The following is a 14,031-nucleotide window of genomic DNA, read 5'->3' on the forward strand; positions in this document are numbered from 1 at the left end:
TAGCAAATAAAGACACAACATAACTTTGTCCGGGCACACTGCACAGGGACTGGGGAAAAATTACTTTGGCAAAGAAAGCAGGAGAGCACAGCGTGGATTTGCTGGGCTCCTGGTAGTGGCTGAATTCTGGCGTTTATCCTCTTGGTGGTGAAAGAGAGTTAAGACCTAGGGCTGGACATTGTTCAAACCTCATTGCCATACTCAAGGGCCCAGTAATTGGGAAGACTGGGTCTACTTGGAAAATGGAGCACTTGAAAACATCTGACCTTGTTCCAAACTTTAGATCAGCCGTTTCTAAGTCTAAATGTTGCTGTCTTCCGCAGGAAGAGCCAGAGGATAGCTCAAAAAAAGACCAGGTCAACCCCACCTCTGCCAAGGCAGACAAACATTTCAGTGCTGTCTGTTACAAGGTCCTCAGAATGTGGGCAGCTATAAATGCAACAATTAGGAATAAACACCACTCTCAATTTGAATTCTAGCTCTAGTTAAAAAACCCAAAGTTGTAAGTCTAAAAATTAAGTACAAAGGTAGCTTCTAACATTCCTTACATAAGAGTTCCACAAAACTGTTCCATGGGGTTTGTCAGAAGGTCGACAAAAGACATTCTTGGGGCTTCCCTGGTGGCGCAGTGGTTGAGAGTCCGCCTGCCGATGCAGGGGACGTGGGTTCGTGCTCCGGTCTGGGAAGATCCCACATGCCACGGAGCGGCTGGGCCCGTGAGCCATGGCCACTGAGCCTGTGCATCCGGAGCCTGTGCTCCGCAACGGGAGAGGCCACAGCAGTGAGAGGCCCGCGTACCGCAAAAAAAAAAAAAAGACATCCTTGTGCCCTAGGACTTTTTTGACAACATGAGCTACCTTCTCATCGAGTATAGAAACAGGAGATTAATGGGTAAAATGTCACATTGCTCCTTTCCAAACATGACACTGCGTATCTGACAGCTCTCTATACGCTAGGGGGGTCACAAACTCCAGCAGACAAGACTCTTTACAGAAGGAAGATAGTTCCTCCTCTGGCTCCTCCTCCCTGCAATGTCCTCAGGTGGACATTCCCAAAGAGACATACACACACCCTTGGAGTAGAGATGCTTTTATGTGGTTCATGGATGGGCATAAGGTTATTGGTTTTCCATTGTAAAAGTGACATAAAGCTTCTTTTTTCTTAAAATCATTTAAGTGGAGGAAGGTATAGTACATCAAAAGAAAAACTATTAATTAAATACTAACTAATACAAGTGACAGATGGATATGCCAGAAATGAAAAAGGTCGTCCATGAGTGAGAGGAAGTCAGAAAACACCACTGGAACTAGGAAAGCTGTTCAAAATTCTTTCTTGCATTATGTCAAAGGGAATTCTGCTCCTGAATACATTGGGTTGTTTTTTTTTTCTTTGTCAAGGGGAGAAAAGTTGGTCATACCAGAAATAAGTCACAACAGGATGACAGGACTTCCCTTGGAGGGTTTAAATGTGTCTTTAAAAACAACAACAACAACTCATGGAAATTCTGAACATGGGCAACAGTCTCAACATCAAAAGGATAACCGCTCAGTTCATATAAACACTAAATGGAACTAAAGAGCTTGAAGGCAACCACCTGATTTTCCACTATCTTGAGATGTCTTAGTGATGTTTAAATGTAATTAGAGAGTGGGTTTGGGGTCTGGCTGGACAAGCGGTACTAACACCTGCACTATAATTTCCCAAAGTCACAAACAGCACAGGTCCGGTTGACAACTGCAGGCAGCACAAAGAACTGGCAATGGGAGCCCCACCAACCAGCCCTTACCAAGCGAGATGCCTCTGGCCCAGTGCTTTCAACTAGGAAGCCAACAGCTTCGGGGTCCAGGCTGGCCCAGAGGCAGGATTCAGAAGAGGAAGCCAGGTCTGCAGGTGCAGATGCAGAGGACAGAACAGGGAGAGGCAAGTATTGGTTAGAAAAGGTAGCAGAGTTGGGGGAAAAAAAAAAAAAAGAGTAACAAAGTCAGAAGGAAACAGTCTAACATTAGAGAAAAATGCATGCTTCTGGCTGCAGAGGAAGTTTAACAGCATGGTTAAGGGGTTGACAGAGACCATGGTTCTATTCCTACTGAGGCCTACTCCATAGTCACTGATACCTTATGATACCTAAGCCTTGTGTCTCCGCCTGCAAACTGGGGATAACAATAGCCCCTGCAACACACTGGCTGGTGTCATGATTAGATGCAAGTGTGCTCAGTGCCTAACAGCCAGTAAAGGAGGCTGCAGGGCACCAGCAATGCCACTGCTGTTAACATCAGCCACAAACGCCACCTCCTCAAACAGCTTCAGTCCTGTATCTCTCAGTGAGGATCATGAATCCTAATATGAGTGTTTTGGGACAGATTAAATAAGTTAATACATAAAGCACTTAGGTCACTGCATGGCTCATAGGAAGATATTAGTATTAATATCTTGAGGACAAAGTAGATACTAGTATTAATGTCTTGAGGATACTTCCAGCCAAAGGGGCCCTGGCAGCAAAGGGACAGGCCTGAGTTCAGTGCTGGGCCCTGACCATTCTCGTGGCCTCACAGCCCAGTCACGCACAGCTAGCCTGAATGACAGAAGCAGATGTGGTCAGCTCCCCTGGCACTCACCTTCCCCGACCTGTACAACGAAGGGACTCTTGGGAATGGTGTCCCCAGCAAAGGAGACCTTGACCACATGGGGGCCAGGCTGCACTGGTTTGTACACACATCGATACACCTGGTTTCCTCTGTCTTCCACGAGCAACTCCACGGTGTTCTTCCCCTGGGGATCTTCCACCACCACACCAATGTCACCCACGCCAGCACCTAGCAGACAGAGAACATTCCACGAGCCCAAGTCACCCTCTAGAAAGCTCCCTGCTGAGGAGGGCAAAAGTAGGTAGAAAATGCAAACTGCAGGAGACAGAGAGGTACGCAGAAGGGTCACACCTGGACCTGTTTCCCGGTGGAAGGGAGGAGGGTCATAGCCAACTTTCCTTTTCTCCCATTCTCTATTTTCTACATTGAAAAGAAAACTGACAATTCAAGAATTGTGGTTTATTCATCCCCTTTCTTACCAGCCCCCACCCAGGACCTTGCATGGAATTTGGTCCAGTAGATGATTCATAAACCTTAGTTCTTTGGAATATTTATTTAACCAAGTCAGAAATGTATACAGAAATTATTAATAATAATCAAAGTTAAGCTTGAGTATGAGATTTTAGAGATGAAAAGCTGATTTTGAAAAATCTAAGAATATAACCAACACATTTGAAAAAGCTGTTTTTGTTGTTGGTTCTTCAATTTAAAAGACGAAACGTCAGGCATCCCAAGCCTTCAGGTTCCTGAGGATTATCTCAGGCTTTGCAAGAGGAGAGGTGTTACCTGCTGTGTAGATGTCAAAGTAGGTGGGCTTATTGGCGATGTTCCCAGCAGCTTCCAAGCCCGGTCCTTTCGCAGTGACTTTACTGGCGTCTCCCTGGGCCTTGTCGACATTTACTTCGAATGGGCTCTTGGAGATGTGCTGTCCTGCAAAGAGGACTGTGACCTACAAGTGACAGGCAGGTGAGACATCATCACTTCTTCCTGCTCAGCGAGAACACTGCATCAAGCCACATACACCGACAGCGTTCTCGTTCATCCACCCGATCATACACACAAAGGTGAGGGAACCAGGAGCCCTGGGGAAGTGGCCTCAGTGGGACTCCCATCTGGCTCCACCAGTCACACAGCTGGGCCTGGGACATCACGCCTTTAGCAAACTAAAACACATCAGACATGCCTAAATTAGCCTCTATAGTAGGATATACACAAATACTTATACTTCAGTCTCTAGACAACGGACTCTTAAGGCAGCTGCAAGTGAGACCACTGTCTCCCTAATATAATGCACAGTTCTAGAATATCAAACCTAAGAGTCAAAGTATTTTTCAAGGGACCAAGATCATTTTCAGATACATGGATGTGAGACACAGTACAGATTTCCATCTAAACTTTGAGTCAAAGTTCTCATCTTTTAAATTTTAAGGGCTATCAGGTTGGGTGGGCCACTGGCCTCCACTATAGTCATTTGGCCTTCTGTGCACCCAGGCTTCGATGTTGACAGAGGCTGCAGAGCACCATGAAGAAGGATACTTAAGCATTAAAGACAAAGAACCCACAGCTTAGCATTTACACTCCAGGCTTGCAGCTACAATTATTAGTTACCTAGGTGGAGTCACAAAAATCTTATGACATTGCAAAGGACTTAGTGAAATTCAACCAATCTGCACTTAGTAACTAATGTGTTAAGTCTGACTCGGAGGGATCCCAAATTTTCTACAATGAACGTGGATACTTTTATAAACAGAAAGGAAAATCAGAAGTGAACTTAAGAAAACCACTCTTCTTCCACATATAACGAAGCAGGCTCAGAAGGGCAGTCCAAGCAAAGGTCATGACGTCTTATCTTACTTTGTGCAGTCCGGTGACCTTGGGCAGATACTCCACAGAGTATGTCTTGTTCTTATCGCTGTCAGGGGTCACTTGTGCCTAGGACGGAAGATGAGCAACAGTTAGAGAAGGTGCCGGCTGTGAGTGAAAGCATGCTATGCCAGCCAAGGTCCTGCAGCAAGCTGCCAGGCCAGCAATCTGCCTTGGCTATTTTCTGCCCCACCACTCCTGCAGGAAGCCCCAGGAGGGAAGCAGCCTGAAGTCACAGAAACAAAATCACACAGCACAAAGGAATAACTCCACTGTCTCCTGGCTGTAACTCTCCAGATGAGAGAGACTATGAAGCAATTAATTTAAACCTTTATTGGCCCACTAGTTATTAAGACCTTACAAAATGCCAGGCCCCGTGTCAGGTACCAAAAATAAAACAAATCAGGCACAATTCCTACCCAGTGGGAGAAACAGACAATATGCCAGTAAGCTTAGAACTTCAGATGGTGCTAAGTACTGGGAATAAAATATAGTCTTAAGAAGGTGAGTAGACAAAAGAAACAGTTATGTGCAAAGGCCCTGAGGGAGGAACCAGAGAATGGTCAGCATGGGAAAAGAGTAGAGACTCAGTATTTTTACTGTATTGTATTTTATCAGTAACAATAGCTAAATCCTTTATAAAATAAAGGATACTTTATTTCATTATATTAAAAATTGTGTCCCTAGGTATGAATTTATATGATTTTTCAAGGCACAATCCTTGGGCAAGTTACTCTAACCTCTGTTAAGACTCAGGATCCTTTTGGTAAAAAACAGTTTTTGTGGTGAGCTTTCATGAGGCAAATGGAGGCACAGTCCCTGGGCCTGTTACAAACTCCACAAGCTCCATGGGATGCTGACAGGGAAGGCAGCATCCTCCAACATACCTCCTCTTTGTTCCCTTCTGGGTCCTCGACAAACACCATCACGTCTCCTTGCCCGGCGCTGATGGTGTCCACAGTGAACTTGGCCGGCTGCTTCACCATGTTTCCAGTGAGCTCGATTCCTGTCACAGGTTTACACAAGCATATTACAAGCTGGGCCAGGCCCCAACACAGGCTATCACCCATCATGTCTCCTTCTGGGATCTGAGAGATGGGATCCAGCTCTGCCACTGTCACATGGGAGACGGCGACAAACTGTGATGAGGATAATCAAACAGGTCAAAACCCCTAATTTTGTCCTGGTTCTTTAAGCAACATCCAATTCTGAAATATTCAGCACACTTAGGTCAAAAGGCTATACAACTGTGAAAATGACGTGGTAACTAGTAGCAGTGGGGCTTGCCTTGAGGGGGAAGACGAATGAAGTGCAGAGAATGGCTCTTTTTTTTTTCTTTATTTCTGCTGTACGTGGGCCTCTCACTGTGGTGGCCTCTCCCGTTGCGGAGCACAGGCTCCGGACATGCAGGCTCAGCGGCCATGGCTCACCGGCCCAGCCGCTCTGCGGCATGTGGGATCTTCCGGGACTGGGGCACGAACCCGTGTCCCCTGCATTGGCAGGCAGGCTCTCAACCACTGCACCACCAGGGAAGCCCGCTCATTTTTTATTAAAGAGAATTTTTTGTTTTTTGTCTTGGCCATACCACGCAGCTTTCAGGATCTTAGTTCCCTGACCAGGGACTGAACCCGGGCCACCACAGTGAAAGCACCAGAGTCCTAACCACTGGGCCACCAGGGAATTCTATAAAGACGACTTTTTTATTACTTGAAATGTTTTTAAATTGGATTATTATTTTTTAATTAAACTTTTAATTAAGATGATTGAACAAATTAATTTGAGATAGATTCACATACAGGTGTAAGAGATAATAATGCCCATTACCCAGTTCCCCAAATGGATATATCCTACAAAACTCGAGTACAACATCACTACAAGGGAACTAACCTTGACAAAGTCAAGATACAGAACATTTCCATCCCATAGGGAACCCTCGTGTTGCCCTTTCATAGCTACCCCCTCAGAGTGCTACTCTGTAACCTCTCAAGGTACCAATCTGTTCTTCATCACTATAATTTTATCATTTCTAAAATGTCATATAAATGGAATCACACATCATGTAAACTTGGGGGATTAGCTTTTTTCCACGAAGCATAATTCTCTGCAATTTCATCCAGGTTTTTGCGTGTATCAGTAGTTTGTTCTTTTTATCACTGAGTAATATTCCATGATATGAATGCACTACTGTTTAACCATTCACCAAGTGAAGGACATCTGGGTTGTTTCCAGCTGTCTATTACTGATAAAGCTGCTATAAACATTCATGCACAGGGTTGTGTGTGTGGACATAAGTTTTCATCCCTCTGGATAAATGCCAAGGAGTACAATTGCTAGGTCATATAGTAGTTGCATGTTTAGTTCTTTTTAACACTGTCAAACTGTGCTCCAGAGTGGCTGTAGCGTTTTACATTCCCATCAGCAACGTATAAGTGTCTTGTCTTTCATCCTCTTAACTGCAAAAAGTTTCAAATTGTTTAAAAAAAATTTTTGTAAGTAAAATCCAGTCCTCAGGCCCTTTGTCTACGCAACATTTTGAGTTCTGTTTGAGATGGTGTCCAGGTAGCCTGTAGGACGTAAGCTAAGGAAGTTTATCTTGCAACAGAGTGGGGTGATCCAGGAGTGCACCCTTCATTGACAGAAAACCCTCACACAGTCCAATGCTCATGTACCATGCCAAGACCTCAGCAGATCATACTTTTACAAATGTTTTAAGCTTTTTAACTTTGATGGGGTCCAACTGATCATTCTTTTTTCCCTTTATGGATCATGCTTTTGGTGTCAAGTCTAGGAATTCTTTGCCCAGTCCTAGATCCCAAAGATTCTCTTCTATACTTTTTTTCTGAAAGTTTTATAGTTATATGTTTTACATTTAAGTCTGTGATCCACTTTGAGTTAATTTTTATACCAAGTGCGAGACTTACGCCAAGGTTCATTTTCTCTGCCTCTGGATGTCCAACTGCTATTGAATCCTGTGCGGAAAAGGCTCTCTTCCCTCCACTGAGCTCCCCCTGTGCCTTTGTCAAGAATCAATTGTGCTTATTTGTGTAGGTCTCTTTCTGGGTTCTCGATTCTGTTCCATTGATCAATGTGTCTATCCCTCCACCAATATCACATAATCCTGATTTCTGTAGCTTTATAATAAGGCTTGAAAGCAGGTAGACTGAATCCTCCCACTCGTTTTTTCAAAATTGCTTTCCCTACTATAGTTCTTTTGTCTTTCCATATGTTTTACAATAATAGTCTTTTCTATATTTATAGAAAAAAAATCTCGTTGGGATTTTATTATCAATTGTGTTAAACTTATATGACAATTTGGGGAGAAATGACATCTTTACTTTTTCAACCCATGAAAATAGTGTATCTCTCCATTTATTTAGATCTTTTTGACTTCTTCATCAGTGTTTTTGTAGTTTTCAGCATATAACTCCTATCATCTTTTAGTACATTTCCACCTATTTCTCAGGTTTTTTTTGAGCAACTGTAAATGGCGAGGTACTTTTAATTTCAGTATCCTCGTGTTCATTCTGGTAGACAGAAATACAATGGATTTTTACATGCCGATCTTAACATCCCGTAACCCTGCTGAACTCATTTGTTCAAGGAGATTTTTTTTTTCTGGGGATAGATTTTTTATGGTTTTCTACATAGACAATCATGTCATCTACAAATAGGGACTTTTTTTTTTTTTTTTTTTTTTTTTGTGGTACGCGGGCCTCTCACTGTTGTGGCCTCTCCCGTTGTGGAGCACAGGCTCTGGACGCGCAGGCTCAGCGGCCATGGCTCACGGGCCCAGCCGCTCCGCGGCATGTGGGATCTTCCCGGACCGGGGCACGAACCCATGTCCCCTGCATCGGCAGGCGGACTCTCAACCACTGCGCCACCAGGGAAGCCCAGGGACATTTTATTTATTGCTCTCCAATACGTACGTCTTTTATTTCCTTTTCTTGCCTGACTAGACTGGCTAAAATCTGCATCATTACGTTGAAAAACAGTGGTGAAAATGGACATCCTTGCCTTGTTCCCAATATTAGGGAACGTGTTCAGTCTTTCACTATTATAATGTTAGCTGTAGGTTTTTTGGGGTGGCTACTCAAATTTCAAACTGAGGAAGTTCTTCTCTATTCCTCTTTTTTCTGAGTTCTTATCATGGATGGCTACTGAATTTTGTCAAATGTTTTTTGTGTCAGTTGATATGATCACGTGATTTTTCTTCTTTAGCCTGTTAATATATGTTGACTGATTCTCTAATAATGAGCCAGCCTTGCACCCCTGGAATAAACCCTACTTGGTCATGATGTATATAATTCTTTCTAAATATTGCTGAATTTTATTTGCTCACATTTTATTGAGGACTTTTACGTCTATACTCATGAGTGATACTGGTCTGCAGTTTCTTTTTTGGCACTGCCATTGTCTGATTTTGTTATTAGAGCAAAACTAGCTTGATGAAATGAATTGGGAAGTCATTCCCTTCTCATATTTTCTGGAAGAGATTGTGTAGGTTTGGTGTTAATGCTTCTTTACATGTATGGTAGAATTCTCCAGTGAAATCATTTGGGCCGAGATTTCTTTCCAAAGATCTTTCAAATTACAAATTTAGTTTATTTAATGGATATAGGACCGTGCAGGTTATCTATCTCATCTTGGCTGAGTTTTGGTAGTTTGTGGTTTTTGAGAAAAGTCTATTATAGTTATCCATATTTTTGCTTATCACGTTCTCTCTTCCTGTTATTCCAAAATTCCTTCTTTCATTGTTTCCTTTCTGTCCAGAGAATTTCCTTTCCCAATCCTTTTAGGGGATGTGCCCATAACAAATGGTTTTAGTTTTCCTTTATCTGAGAATGTCTTATTTCCACTTCATTCCTGAAGGATATTATCCCTGGATATAGGATTCTGGGTTGACAATCCTTTTCCTTCAGCACGTGAAAAATGTTGTGTCACTTCCTTCTGGCCTCTGTGATTTTTGATGAGAAATCTGTCATTCTATATTTCCACCATACGTAAGATGTCATTTCTCTCCTGCTGCTTTCAAGCTTGTCTAGTTTCTTGAAGTCTGTCTAAGATGTGGCTTGTGTGTGTGTGTGTGTGTGTGTGTGTGTGTGTGTGTGTGTGTGTGTGTGTGTGTGTGTGTGTATCCTGCTTGGGTTTAGCTTAGCTTCTTGAATCTGTAGGTTTATGTTTTTTGGCAAATTTGGGAAGTTTTCAGCCATTGATCTGTTGAAGACATTGGGTCATTTGTTACTATACCTGGATTTACATTAGGTTTCCAATAAATAACCTAGTTTAAGAAAAATTGATGATAGATCGTTATATAACAAGATAATGTTCATACCCTGTTAGGTAAGAAATGCAAATTGAAGAAAATATAGAGTCTGAACTCATTTCGGCATATGGCTGGAAAGAAATACCTCCAATATTTTTTTTAAATTTATTTAATTAATTTATTTTTGGTTGTGGTGTATGGGCTTCTCATTGCACTGCCTTCTCTTGTTGCAGAGGACGGGATCTAGGCGCACGGGCTTCAGTAGTTGTGGCTTGCAGACTCTACTGCACAGGCTCAGTAGTTGTGGCACACGGGCTTAGTTGCTCCGCGGCATGTGGGATCTTCCTGGACCAGGGCTCAAACCCATGTCCCCTGCACTGGCAGGTGGATTCTTAACCACTGCACTCCCAGGAAGTCCCTAAAGAGTTATTTATTATTTATTTAATTTATTTTTGGCTGCATCAGGTCTTAGTTGAGGCACGCGGGATCTTTGTTGCGGCGCACAGGTTTCTCTCTAGTTGTGGTGCGTGGGCTTAGTTGCCCTGTGGCATGTGGGATCCTAGTTCCCTGACCAGGGATCGAACCTGCGTTCCCTGCATTGGAAGGAAGGTTCTTTACCAGTGGACCACCAGAGAAGTCTCTCTACATTTTTCTTTTGCTTAAAATTGACATAATGATTAGGTCATTTAACAAAAAGATTTAAATATTTATAAATACCCGCTCCATCTGACTCTGACAGCCTGAGGAACGACCTACTCTGCACACTGTCCAAAGCCGGGGACTGGGCTTGTCTACCCTGGTTAACCATGGTTGGTTAGAGGCTGAACCACGTTCCACACTCTGTAAACTCCTTTGGAGCTAATGCTTACCATGCAGAGAAACAACTGTTCCCTAGGATTATTCAGAACGAAGTGTGCTGAGGGCTCACTATACAGCAACTGCTCCATACAGAACACAGGTTTCATTAAAGGTTTCTGCTTAGCTCATGCATTCACGCTTTCAACATACCAAACTCCACAAGGGATCCCACCACAAAGAACTGTTTGTGGCTGTAGATTAACCTCACCCTGGCCCTCTCTCCTTTCAGTTAATGGGTCTCAGTGAATGGATCTGCAAATGCTAACCGGCTGGTAACTGCAACCTGATCAACATCCAAAATAAAATAAAACAGGGACTTCCCGGGCTTCCCTGGTGGAGCAGTGGTTGAGAGTCTGCCTGCTGATGCAGGGGACATGGGTTCGTGCCCCGGCCCGGGAAGAGCCCACATGCCACGGAGCGGCTGGGCCCGTGAGCCATGGCCGCTGAACCTGCGCATCCGGAGCCTGTGCTCCACAACAGGAGAGGCCACAACAGTGAGAGGCCCACGTACCGCAAAAAAAAAACAAAACAGAAAAAAAAATCAGGGACTTCCCTGGTGGTCCAGTGGTTAAGAATCTGCCTGCCAATGCAGGGGACACAGGTTCGATCCCTGGTCCAGGAAGATCCCACGTGCCATGGAACAACTAAGCCCATGGCCACAACTACTGAGCCTGCTAGCCACAACTACTGAGGCCCGTGCACCTAGAGCGCGTGTTCTGCAACAAGAGAAGCCACCACAATGCGAAACCTGCACACCGCAACAAAGAGTAGCCCCCACTCGCTGCAACTAGAGAAAGCCCGCACGCACCAATGAAGACTCAGCGCAGCCAAAAATAGATAACTAAATTAATTAATTAAAAGAGTACATACTGTATATAAATAAACAAACAAACAAATAAATAAATAAAACCGAACCTACCAACCGTTTTAGAAACCAGAAGATGAAATGTTCTCTATGCCTTGGTTCTGTTGGCAGAAATAAAACAATGTGGCCACATAGGAGAGAACAAATTGTCCCTCCCCTTGTCTCATCATGGACAACGTAATATCTAAGGTGCTGCCCATGTGGCCTCACATGTGGCCCTGCTGCCTAAAATGACCATTTTGTCTTCCTACTTAAAAAGAAAAAAAATTAAACACAGAATTACCATATGATCCAGCAACCCACTTCTAGGTATATCCCCTCAAAACCGCAAGCACGGACTCAGATACTTATATACCCATGTTCACAGCAGTATTATTCACAATAGCTAAAAGGTAGAAACAACCCAAATGTCCATTGACAGAAAAATGGATAAACAAAATGTGGAATATGTATACAATGGAGTATTACTTAGCTTTAAAAAGGAATGAAATTTTGATACATGTAACAACATGGATGAACCTTGAAAACACCATGCTACATGAAGTAAGCCTAACACAAAAAGACAAATACTGTATGAGATCACTTATGACTACCTAGAGTTGGCAAATTCATAGAAACAGAAAGTAGAAAGGTGCCTGCCAGGGCCTGGGGGGAGGTGGGGATGGAGAGTTACTGTTTAATGGATACAGAGTTTCAGTTTGGGAAGATGCAAAAACTCTGGAGATGAATAGTGGTGATGGTCTCACAACACAGTGAATGTATGAATGTACTTAATGACACTGAATGGTACATCTAAAAATAGTTAAATTAGTGAATGTTGTGTTATACGTATTTTACCACAACAAAAAAATGCAAAGAATACACACATATGCATACATATGTGTGTGTATATGTTTCCTACCTAAGTGCATACAACTTATAAAGAGGCAGATGAAGGAAATGGCAATGACTAGCCACATTCCTTGACTGCAGCAAGAGGTCATTTTCTAGAAAACAGCACCATGAAAGGAAACTGTTTCATATTAACAATGGGGAAACATGACGGCCAGTGATAAGGTTATTGCAAACAAGCACTTTATGCCTTGATTAGATTCAATCCATTTGACCAATTTTGTTGACAGGCGATTCGGCTGTTTGCAGCTTTTTTGCCTTTAAGGAAGAATAACCTTTCAAATCAGATTCCTTATTCCAGTCACCGTCTTTGGTTATAGCTTAGAGAAGCACTTTTAAAGCAAGTGTGGACATGCCAACCTTCAACTGACCGCACTGCGGGGAGGGCTTCAAACAAAGTCCCCAGTCTCCATATAACACAAATTATTGCACAGACTCCACCTCATTGCCAAAAAGACTTCAAACGGTTAAGTGGGTCTCTTCCAGAACTATCTGTCCTCTGGTCTAAATCATGCTAAAAAGACAGATGAGAAGGACTTGGATACTGAGGCTGAGAACAGCACACGGTCAGCACCACTGCCCTGGTCGTGTGTCATCTCAAGACTAAGCTGATGCTGGGACTTCCTTGGCGGTGCAGTGGTTAAGACTCCGTGCTTCCACTGCAGGGGGCATGGGTTCTATCCCTGGTTGGGGAACTAAGATCCTGCATGCCTCATGGCATGCCAAAAAAAAAAAAAAAAGAAAGAAAGAGAGACTAAGCTGATGCCAAGTAGGGCAATGCTATCTTCAAAGGGAATGAGTACATAGACAAGAGCTCTGGATGTTTACAAAGTCAATGTCATTTTAAGAAAAACAAGAAAGCGGAAATTATCCTAGATTAAGAGTCTAAGATAAAACAATAAGCAAATGTAGAAAGTGAATCTTAATCAGATCTTGGTTTGTAAAACGAGAAAAACTGTAAAAGACAATCGTAGGACAAGAGAGAAACTTGAATATAAACTGGATATTAGTTGTCATGAAATTATTGTTCATTTTCTTATGTGTGATAATGAATACTGTGGTTACAAAAGAGGATGTCCTATTCTTACGAGAGACTTGGCTGACGCACTGAGGAGTGAATTGTTACCATGCCAGCAAATTATTTTCAAATAATTCAACAATCACACACATGCACACACACATACACACATGGGGCGAGAGACCACATTAGCATGTTAAGAACTGTAGATTCTAGGAGAGGACATACAAAATACTTTGTGTGTGTAAATGTTATCCTAACTGTAATTATGAAAATGAAGAAATAGAATGCACTTTTCCCCCTTGCCACAGAAAAGGGAACAAATTGTATCTTGCTGTACTTTTTCTGTACTTTACCAGAATCCACACTGGGCTGAAATGCAACTGTTCTCTTTAAGTCAGGTGCCAACCAGAAAACCAAATTCCTCAAAATGCCTTTGACCCACTCTAACGGTCTGAGCAGAACACTCCGTGGCAGCTGGCTAGGAGAGCATAAACAGGATGTCTTAGCAAGGAAGTATCTGCCAGGGGTTAACAATAGCTCCCACTGCATCTGGAAACCTGCAGCAGCTTTAGCATAACTGAAGGAGAAATGAATCAGCAGCCAGAAGACCCAGGCTCCTGCCCCACCCCACCATGGTAATCTGGGGGACCTCCCCCACCCCCTCTTCCCTCCACCCCAACCTCCC

The 14,031-nt window shown here is 43.1% G+C and overlaps 1 protein-coding gene across 6 annotated transcripts in view; it reads right to left on the reverse strand.

Moving 5' to 3' along the window:
• The window catches only part of FLNB (filamin B), a 138,559-nt gene that overhangs the window by 62,577 nt on the left and 61,951 nt on the right, over positions 1–14,031 (reverse strand). For all 6 annotated transcript variants that reach the window (XR_009542741.1, XM_060161479.1, XM_060161482.1 and 3 more), the window contains exons 5-8: positions 5,336–5,454; positions 4,440–4,517; positions 3,372–3,534; positions 2,616–2,813 (exon numbers count right to left, since the gene is read on the reverse strand). Coding sequence is in view for 5 of the 6 variants with exons in the window: in XM_060161479.1 (XP_060017462.1) it covers positions 2,616–2,813; positions 3,372–3,534; positions 4,440–4,517; positions 5,336–5,454 (558 nt within the window). In the remaining variant the exon portion in view is untranslated. The remainder of the gene's footprint in view (positions 1–2,615; positions 2,814–3,371; positions 3,535–4,439; positions 4,518–5,335; positions 5,455–14,031) is intronic.

This window comes from Lagenorhynchus albirostris, chromosome 10 (genome assembly GCF_949774975.1).
Source record: "Lagenorhynchus albirostris chromosome 10, mLagAlb1.1, whole genome shotgun sequence".
In the NCBI taxonomy this organism is placed as follows: domain Eukaryota; kingdom Metazoa; phylum Chordata; class Mammalia; order Artiodactyla; family Delphinidae; genus Lagenorhynchus; species Lagenorhynchus albirostris.